Source organism: Camellia sinensis, chromosome 7 (assembly GCF_055761805.1).
Source record: "Camellia sinensis isolate YWXY chromosome 7, ASM5576180v1, whole genome shotgun sequence".
Lineage (NCBI taxonomy): Eukaryota > Viridiplantae > Streptophyta > Magnoliopsida > Ericales > Theaceae > Camellia > Camellia sinensis.
In genome coordinates this window covers 135,079,109-135,089,956 of record NC_138967.1, presented here as the reverse complement: position 1 = coordinate 135,089,956, position 10,848 = coordinate 135,079,109, and the positions used below count along the sequence as shown (strand labels likewise).

The 10,848-nt window shown below is 34.8% G+C and overlaps 1 protein-coding gene across 1 annotated transcript; it reads right to left on the bottom strand.

Annotated features, from left to right (window-relative positions):
* Positions 1–310: 310 nt before the first annotated feature.
* On the bottom strand, positions 311–10,317 carry LOC114274220 (uncharacterized). The gene is made up of 3 exons (XM_082879425.1): positions 9,874–10,317; positions 4,695–4,718; positions 311–898 (listed from the first exon to the last, which is right to left on the bottom strand). Exons 1-3 carry the CDS (start codon positions 10,085–10,087, stop codon positions 552–554), a joined length of 585 nt encoding a protein of 194 aa, XP_082735551.1. The 5' UTR covers positions 10,088–10,317; the 3' UTR covers positions 311–551.
* Positions 10,318–10,848: the final 531 nt, after the last annotated feature.

Genomic DNA, 10,848 nt, shown 5'->3' with positions numbered 1-10,848 from the left:
CCAAATATATATATATATATATATATATTTTACTTTGTTTTTACTCAATTATGTGTTTTCTCCTTAAAAGATTTATAAAGCAAAATAAATTGAACTGTCATTTTCACCAAACAATGGTCTAATAGCGGGATTTTGGCTAAATTTCCCTTATTTACTCAACTCAGTGAGTCAATCTCATTTAATTCAGTGATTATTTTCCATCAAAAATTCTAATGACATTATCAATTAGACCAAATTGACACAATTAAAATTAAAAATCAAAATTGAATCAATTGAAAATATAATGACCAAAATAAGACGGGGCAAAATGTAAACCAGAAGACAAAAAATTGCTGCAGAACTGTTGCTGACATAATTCCAGATGCACAATCCTTGCTTCCAAGGTTTTTACGTTACAAGTGGAACAACTTCCATAATGAACAATTGGGAGGAGGTCTGTGCTCTTTTGCACAGATACAATGTGTCGTAACACCACATAACAAACAACTTACGATGTTAAGAGCTATATCAGATGGTAACCTAGTCGATCAAATTCATAAACATCATATGTTTTATGCAGCTTGATGATTTCCCTGAGACTGAGTCTGAGACTTGGCAACCCCTTCTTTCCATCCTCTCCGACGAGCCCTTGATTCCCACATCGCAGTCAGTCTCTTTTGTGCCAACAAAACTGCTTCTGCTTTTTCCCTTGCCTCTTCACAAGTTTCCATCCCTGAATTGCACTTGTCTGCCTCCTTTTGATATTGGGATGTAATCTTCTTGGCCTCGAGCAGTGCCATGTCGGCACGCTGCTGACTTTCCAAAGCTTCAGTTTCCCGTAGCTTCAGCTCCTCGGACAAAAGCTCTGCAAAGTTCTTTTCCGTGTCTTCACTCACTTCAGGATCATGCTTCGCACAATCTGCATGAAAATGTGCCCAACATAACAAAGAAATGATGAAATTCTTAAAACACACCTGTATTACACTGCACTTTTGTTTCATATACAGATTCATGATAGTTGGGAGTCCTAGATCTCGGAACAAGCAGAGGTTGGAAAATTGGGCAGAGATGTAACTCAAAAAATTGATACGATCTAGGATTACTCACATCAAATTGTAGAAGCATAACATAATGTAAACCTCGTAAGAGCTAGATATATATGCATACTTGTATGTTTCTGGTCAAAAGACAAAAAAAAAAAAAAAACTACAGACCCAAATGATGAAGAAACCACTCTTAAATAGGGAAAGCCATGAACCTTGCTTATTCCCAAATGTCCCCAACTTTTTGCACATTGTTTGCCAGTTAAAAACTTTAACCAAAATAATTAGGTCCTGGCTTCAATTGCCAACATGCTATGAGTTATGACTGAAAAGAAGCTCAAATGATTATGGACCGTATCACTTCATCATCTGATTTTACTCGAGGAACATTTTTGGAAACAACACTATCCCAAGTTCCTAACCAAAGAGGCTGTGTCAGACTGTCAGTTCCATTACACAAAGCTCATTAACCCATTTTTAAGGCATATGACCAATAGAGGCATGTACCATCTGGCATCAAAAGTAAAGGGAGGCACAATGTATGTGGAAGAGAAAGTAGGATTTATATTCAATTAAAAACACAATATCCAAATTTTCTTGCAGTTAAATCATAAATTTTAGTTACATGGTATGCAACGACTTCCTTATTATTTGTTCCAGTTGTCTTCTAATCAAGGTTGTTAAATTGGGATCCTAGGTGAGATCGTTGGGAAGGATTTGTGGATCAGATCGTAGAATCGGATCGAGGATCGTAAGATTCTACCTTTAATATAAAATAAAATAATAAATTACCTATAATGATAATGTATGTTAAATAATTGTAAAATCGTTAAAGAAAAATGCTTAATTTGATATATTGCATCTTTTATGTTATCATAAATTAGAAGAGAGGTTTGTAGAAAGAATTTATAGTCGAATTTCTTATATAAATATATGCATATACATACGTATATAAGAAATAAATAATAATAATAATATATATTTTTTTATAGGATCGGGATCGTAGTAGAATCGAGATCCTAATGCGATTCTACATGATTTTATGACCAGGATCGTAATCATTTTAAGATCCTACTAAATTTAAGATCCTAATGTGATCTGAATCGTTTGGACCAATTAGAGTCGTAAGATCTTAAGATTCTACGATCCAGATCAGGATTCTGATAACCATGCTTCTAATGTTGTCTTTTGCCAACGTGTTATAATTAATCATGAGAAGCGACAATCAATACATATGAAATCATTGGGCATTTTCGTGTTAACAAAAATTATTGCATGTTGTTCTTGTCATATGCATACCTGTAAACTTATAACATTTTGTAGAAACCAATTAACCTTCCTAAATCAGGAAAAGCAGAAATGGAACGTTTGGGCCACATATTTATGGGATGGGACAGTTTTGAACAATTTTGCTTTACATAGATTATGAAAATTCGAATCCATAGGTTTTTCTAGGGTGTGTCTCATTCGATTCCGTGGTTGGAGAGCAGGCTTCTTATTATGTTGCATAATTTGGTTACAGTTTCAGTTGATCCAAATGTCTTGGCTTTTGTAGAATGTAGATGATTTCATTAGTTAGTTTTTGATCCCTATGTGGGTTTGTCATTTTGTATTCTTTGCATTGCCTTGATGTGCGCTTCTAATAAAGTGTGATTATTTATCAAAAAAAATTGAACCCGTAGGTTGAAGTGGATTCCTCACCACTCGAAAATTAGATTAGAATCCTAGTAAAAACACAAGTCATCAGTAAAATAATGACGGAGAAGATAATTTTCTTGAAATCCTAATCTTACAATTTGTGATTTGTGCATAAATCAATATGAATCTATGGGTTAAATCTATTTTGGGAAAGAATCTAGAGTGAATTGCACAATTCATAATCGATTCACGATCTGATTCACTTTTCACGATTAATGCTTTCCCGAAACTATCATATCCAACAAATTCTGACCATTTTTTTACCTCTGTTTTAGTGAAAATGACAAAATATAACTTCTAAAGACTATTTAGTACGAAAATAACCAAACCCATGCATGATTTGTTGTTGTTCTGGTGATCAGAGAGTTTTTAAAAGGATTCAATCAGATCTAGTAGACCCAACATATTCTTAACATATTTTCCATTTTTTTTTCCCTTAAGGCAGTGTTTGGTTAAGAAATTTGGGAAGAAATTTGAAAGGGAAAGAGAAAATGTAAGTGAAATGTGAATAAAATATACCTACATTTCACCTAATTTCACACTTTTTCTCTTTCCCTTCCAAATCTCTCCCCAAATCGCCCAACCAAATACAACCTAAAACAAAAATATCATGATATATGGATATTTAAGGATAAAGTAACTTGCTTGCACGTATTATCTATTGCTATTTTATTGAAACAAATATAGTTCAAATTCAATAGTACATGGGTCGAGTTAGTTAAAATCAATTGTTCCACAACCATTTATTTTTATTTTTTTTATTTTTTTTGAACAATAAACATACACAACTTTCAAAGTGTTTTAAGTTTTAAATTAAAAGATTTTACTTTTGTCTTAAAGTAAAAGGATTCTACTTAATTTTTTCTAATTATTATACTTCATATAAGGTTGATTGGTCCATTTTTTGAATGTCAAGAAAAATTATAAAATAATATTTGAATACTTTTATAATTGGTGAGATTTGGACCCGTATTTCCCAATTAGACAGTGTAATCATGTCCTTATATAAGAATTATTTTATAACATGTGCCAAAATCAATTTATTTAATTTTTTTCATATATACGATTGTTTAATATCATTTTTATAGTTTGTACTTTTTTTATTTTTTTTATTATATAAATATATAGTTTGTACTGAATCGTAACGATTCTCGATTCGATTTGAATCACAATTTGCAAAATTAGGATTTCGATTCATGATACAATTCATGATTTGACAACTATTTTTTTTGAACAATAAACACACAACTTTCAAAGTGTTTTTAAGTTTTAAATTAAAAGATTTTACTTTTGTTTTAAAGTAAAAGGATTCTATTTAATTTTTTCTTATTATTATACTTCATATAAGGTTGATTGGTCCATTTTTTGAATGTCAAGAAAAATTATAATATAATATTTGAATACTTTTATAATTGGTGAGATTTGGACCCGTATTTCCCAATTAGACAGTGTAATCATGTTCTTATATAAGAATTATTTTTATAACATGTGCCAAAATCAATTTATTTAATTTTTTTCATATATACGATTGTTTAATATCATTTTTATAGTTTGTACTTTTTTATTTTTTTTATTATATAAACATATAGTTTGTACTGAATCTTAACGATTCTCGATTCAATTTGAGTCACAATTCGCAAAATTAGGATTTCGATTCATGATACGATTCATGATTTGACAACTATGATTACAGGTTGACCAAATTCCTCTTCAATAATTCCTACCACATATTTAAAACTGGGAGAGTAGAACAGAAACATAAACTGAGAATAAAAAGGGGCAGAGAGGCACTAATTTCGAAGGGCCCTTTATATCAGGATAATTTTAACTGAACTTGATGGTCCAGTAGAAATGAAACAAAAGATGCGTGTGGAACCAAGTGGGGGAGAAATATGTTAATTTTCTTTCAATAAAACCAAACCAAAACAATTTGCATCCTCTTTCTCTATTATAAATTAATAATAAAAAACTCACCTGCAAATGACGCATTGGTCAGTCCTGCAAGAAAGATAGCCAAAGGATCAAAATCAATACATGTTTAAGAAAATTTAAATAATGGCAGAAAAGGCTATAGTACTATTCAGTTCAATTAATGCCAACATGCAAACCCTGACAACCTTGGGTTCTATATCAAAAACAAGAAGTTCTAAATGCAAAAGAATGCCCATCAAAATTCTAGCCAAGTATAGAAAAAGTATATTCAACAGGAAGACATGGCATTCAATAGTGATTAAACAATGGTTTAGTACATTAATCATAAAAAAATGTCATCATTAGATTAATCTTACAAACATACTTTTTTATGAGTAATATATTAAAGAAAAGTGACAGAAGGGGGCGCAAAACCTATACACACGGTGCATATAACTAAACCAAAAAGCTCATGAATCCGAAACCTCATTGAAGATGGACAAATCCCCCAAAAACCTCATATAGAAAGACTATATCATAACGCTGCAAAAGTTAGGTATGATACTTCACACAAAATGTCACATGTCTTGGTCAATCTGGCCTTTTTGTAGATCTCTCACTTTCTAAAGACTGATCAAGGTGCAAGTCCCCTTGAGGAAAGGGGTAGCTAACAAGGCATCTTAATGAACTCTCAAGTCTAGCCACAGATCCTCTTATGATCTCGAGAAGGGGTTCCTAGGCCCTGTTCCCAGCCTAGGTAAACATGACAACATTAGGGTGCTCTTCTGGAGACTGTTGATACTAGACAGGAGATCTACTTAGTGTAAGTTGCTTGATAGTGGCTGTTGGTGCTGAAGGTTTAAACTGACCAAGCACAATGGGAAGGCAGGTTTGGCCAGAGAATGAACATGCATTGGTCTTGAGATGATGAGGGTAAGTGAAGACACACTCAGATGATGATTCATCCGATCGAGCTAGAGCTTCTCTGAGTAAAATACATCCACGACCAGCGAAGGAAACCACTGAAGGTTTAATTATATTTACGAAGCAAAGAAGATACTCCAAAAAAATATTGACAATTTCCAATCATTAAGCTCCCTCCTCAAGAAGATACTCCAAAAAAATATCGACACCATCTGAAGTGAGGTAATCTCTAACAATAACATCCCTGTTAAATGCAATACAAGCCAGGTTTGGGTAACCATCCTCCAAACTATCATCACCACATCATCTTATGTCTCCAGAATTTCACCCGATCCCCATTCCCAACACTAAAGTAAATATGGCTATAAAAAGAATCTCAACCCTTTCAGATGTCTTTCTATAAAGCTGAAGGGTGGATTGCTCTTGAGCTATGAAGCACAGACACGGACACGGACACGCATACGGACACAGACACGGACATGGGACACGGCAATTCTAAAAAATGGGGATACGGACACGGCAGGAGATACGGCAAATTTTTTAACATTTTTAAAAATATTTTTATTTTAATACACATTAATTATTTTATTTATTTATTATATTTTTTTAAATCATGTGTTCCAATTAATTTTTTTATTTTATTTTACATACATGTGCTTAATTATTTACTTATTAATAAGTATATATTATCTTATAAAATGTATTATATATTATCTTATAAGTACATTTATGTTATAATATAAAAATTATATATTATATAACTAATATAATATATAATAATAGTTATTATATAAATTATATAATATATAACTATTATAACATATAATAATAATAGTTATTATAATAATAGTTACATATATTATTCTCCTATATGAATCAAGGATAAAGACGGGAGACAGAAGAGACAGAGAGAGACAGAAGCAAAAGCAAGAGAGAGGGAGAGAAGTGATCGCGATCAACGAGAGAGAGGGAGACAGAAGCGATCGCGAGGGAGAGAGAAGGCGAGAGAGAGAGCTCTGCAAATGCGAAGTTGAAGGCGAGAGAGAAAGCTTTGAGTTGAAGTGGACTGGATCGTCGAAATGGACTGGATGGAGGTCGATTGGCTCGAGATCGAAGTCTGAGAAGTCGCTGGCCAGGTTTGTACTCCTTTTCTCTTTCGTTTACTCTTCTCCCGTGTCCCATGGCGTGTCTAGATTTGGACACGTTTGTACCCGCCGTGTCTCCGCCGTGTCCCTCGCAAAAAAATTAATTAAATTAAGGGGACACACCAGATGTCGTGTCCCGTACGTGTCCCCGGCGTGTCCCCGTATCCGACACCGCCACGGCTTCCATTTTGGCATGTCCATGCTTCATAGCTGTTGAGTGAAGTTCAATAACAACAAGGGAAAGGAAAGTCTCCAAAATAGTTTTTAAAAAAAAAATTAAGCAACAATGGTTAAGCCCAATAAAATGCATAATAGAAAAATTAAAAATGAAGGTTGTCTTACTTCTATGCATTTAGTCGTAAATATGAAGTTGTAGCGCAACATGTTCTTTGAAGCACACAGGTTCACCTAAATGAAACATCAAAGTAATGTGCACTTGAGAATCCAAGATGGCCAATTCACATGGCATGAGTTTCACTTTTCTTCCTAGCAGAATCATCAATAAGATAAAGGCAGTCAAGGAAACGCACCTCAACAAATTTCAATTGTCAAGATGCAATCTACGCAAACCTCGATGCATCCCAAAATATATGTCTTAATTGCTTCTCTCATGCAAACTCGTAGATTAAAACGAAATCAAATTCCTGAGGTCATCCCTAAAGATGCTCTATATACTAAACCATATCAAGTCTTAAGTCCCATTAAATGGGGTCGGCTACATGAATATTTTTTCTTCACTCGACTCTTATCAACGGCCATTTGATTAGTCAAATTAAAGAGATTCATATCTCTATTAACTCTACTAGCTCACGTCAATCTAGGTCTGCTCCTTCCCCTGACACTTCCATCTACCGTCACTGTATCGTATCTCTTCACTACTGTCTCTGTTGGTTTTCGTTGTATATAACCAAACTATCTCAATTTATTCTTTCTTAACTTTTCTATCAGTATTACTCATATCCATTCATGAATATACTCATTCCTAACTCTGTCTTTTCTAATCATGCCACACATCCACCTTAGCATCCTCATCTCATCAACATTCATCTTATCTACATATTTTTTAGTTGCCCAACATTTCGTCCCATACAAAATCACTGATCTAATAGTCGTTCTATAGAACTTTCCTTTTAGTCTAGTGTGTACTTGTTTATCACATAGTATTCCAGACCTCCATTTAAGCAACCTTACCTTAATTTTATGGACCACATCCACTCCAATCTCCCTAGCCATTGTGATAATTGATCCTAAATAATGAAAATATTCACTCTTAGGTAGTTATTGGTTCTCAATCTTCACTTCTCCTCTACTTCCATTGTTACTTTTACTAAAATTACATTTCATATACTCTGTCTTAGTTCTGCTTATCCTAAATCCATTAGATTGAAGTACTTCTCTTCAAGTGTTTAACTCCTTTTCTAATCTCATCCACTAACGCGATATCATTTGCAAAAAACATATACCATGGCACATTATTCTCAATATTTCTTGTCAACTCATCCATAACTAAAGAAAAAAGATAAAGACTTAAGGTTAATTCTTGGTGTAACCCCACAGTAATTAGAAATTCACTTGTCTCTCTAACAGGCGATTTAATAGTGGTGACCACACTTTCATACACGTCCCTAATCATATAAATGTAACCTCCCTAAAGATTCTCTATCCTCAATTAATTAGATAACTCCCATTGAAGTTCACCTTATCAGGTTAGAAGGCAGCCAGAACAAGAAAATCATCCTTTCTAACCCCGAACACAAGTACATAGAAGAGTAGCCTCTAAGGAGAAGCATCAATTGAACACTATTGAACTGTCTACCCATCAATGTCTACAGAGTAGCCAATAACCAAATTCTTATCTGTAAAACATCCACACATCTAATTTCAATTATATTGCACTTCTCCTTCTTTTTCTTCCATCCATTGAATCTAAGATTTTTATGTAATTTTTTATGCTCATTTTTGTTTTGTTCCTTCGTTAAGCTCATCATTTGTGACAACTTCACAATCATGCACTTCTTCACATATGCTTTTTGATTACTTGCAAAGACTCTCTAGTCTCTATTGAACCGTAAGGCACAACTTCTTTCAAATTATATGTACATTTGCATGTATGTAGCTTAGTTGCAAGAACCTTGTACTTGAGTGACGTTTCTTACAAAGAAACGTGATTTTGTGCTCCCAAGTGAGAAAACTTGTAAGAAACTTGCTCCCAATTAAGCCAGAAACCTCTCAAACATATAAACCTCATAGAAACAAAAGGAAAACAACTCAAACTTTTTCTAATAGTTTCTATTTATATAATATTTATTTATACTTAATAAAGACAATTTGCAGTTCACATGAATCTCTAATATTTATTCATATTTTAATACATATATTACAACTACATCGTAAAAAATAATTACATACACGCTCCCAACCTAAGAAACTTCTATATGCCCTCGCTCCTCCACTTCTGTTCCCGCTCCCGTTTTGTGCAACTAAGGTATGTAGGTCTGTATGTAAGCATGTAAGTGGTACATATTGGAGCCTTAACATGGTTTCAAAGCAAAGCATACAGTCTCTGATATAGCCTTTAACATGTTTAGGTCACGAACGTTTTTTTGGGTGGGTAAGTCATAAATTAAGGAAAAAGAATGTACACGTAATACAATAAATCCAATACTGCCCCCCTAATGGGGGGTGAGTAATAACAAACAACTAGCTAGAAGCAAAACCCCCGCAATTATGGGGTAACCAACGAAAACCAGTACATCCTTTTTATCCCCAAGTTACCCCTACCATCAGAGATACTAGATGGAAACTTGGGGGAGATATATGGGCAAGTAATACAAATGTTAGCAAGCTTAAACAAGCATAGACATCTAGTTAGGACATGAGAAGGACAAGACCCAAATATTCGTAATTAACTAGCTGTGACAGAACCGAAGTCATCGATTGAAGTAGTATGCCTCACAACAATGAACCACACTCACTATTTGAGTAAAATGATCACTAAGAATCCAAACGCAATAAATCATGATATTATCTACCAGCTAAATTACTTTCAACCCTAAGTCTAGCAATCATATTTAAAGAAATGCAGAATCTTTATAATTGAAGAGGTAAATTGAAATGAAAGAAAATGAACAGATCTAAGAGATATTGAAAGAGGGGTTTTGATGGGAGGGTACCTTGGGGAATGGTGAGGACAGGTTGAGAAGGGCAATCGCAGAGGCAAGGAGGGCAGGAGGAGGCGGAGGAAGAGCGGCTCACGGCGGCTAAACCTTCCATGAAGTGCCAGTAGAGAGGCGGACCCACTATGTACCCTGCCAAGCACAACGCCATCACCACCAAGCCCGCCTTCAACACTGCCGGACTGCACGATCCAGGCCCATTCATTGCCATTTCTCTATCCCTCTCTCTGTGTGTGTGCGCGCGTCTACAAGTGAGTGATTTTGAAGATTTTCTTTATCAGAAGACTGGGTATGGTATGGATGGAGTAAGCGAGAGAGCTTGATTATGAAGAAAATGAGAGAGAGAGAGAGAGAGAGAGAGAGAGAGAGAGAGGAGTCAAAAGGGAAGATGGGAACTGGTGATGACAAGGTAAACGATGATTGATTGAACAATTGTCGGCAAAAGAGCAACCTGTTGTGTGCCCTTCTTTATACGTGGACCGTGTCACAACGGTGGATTATTTTTTTTATTAAATTTAAATAAAAAATTCATTTAATATCAAATATTCAAATTTAAATTTGATAAAAATGATGAGGGATATTGTTATCACACGAGTCCAGATTCTCGGCTGCACCTTTTCTGTCGCCCTCCAAAACGACGTCATTTTGAAATATATATATATATATATATATTTTTTCCCTTTCTTATTTTGATTTTCCATTTTCTTATTTTGAACCCTAGCCTCTGCGACTGAAGAGGCATGATCTGGACGAGAGAGAGAGGGGCGATGAACGGAGGCGATGGATGCAGAAGCAAGGCGAGGCAAGGGTGGCGGAGGCGACAAATGGAGAGGCTACGAAGGCAATGCGAGGTGAGGAGAGGCGATGGTGAGGCAATTGAGGCTACGAGAGACGAACAGAGAGGGCGACGACGAGATCCATTTCTAGTATCCTACGAACCTTCTAGCTGCACGATGAATTTTGAAGCTTTAT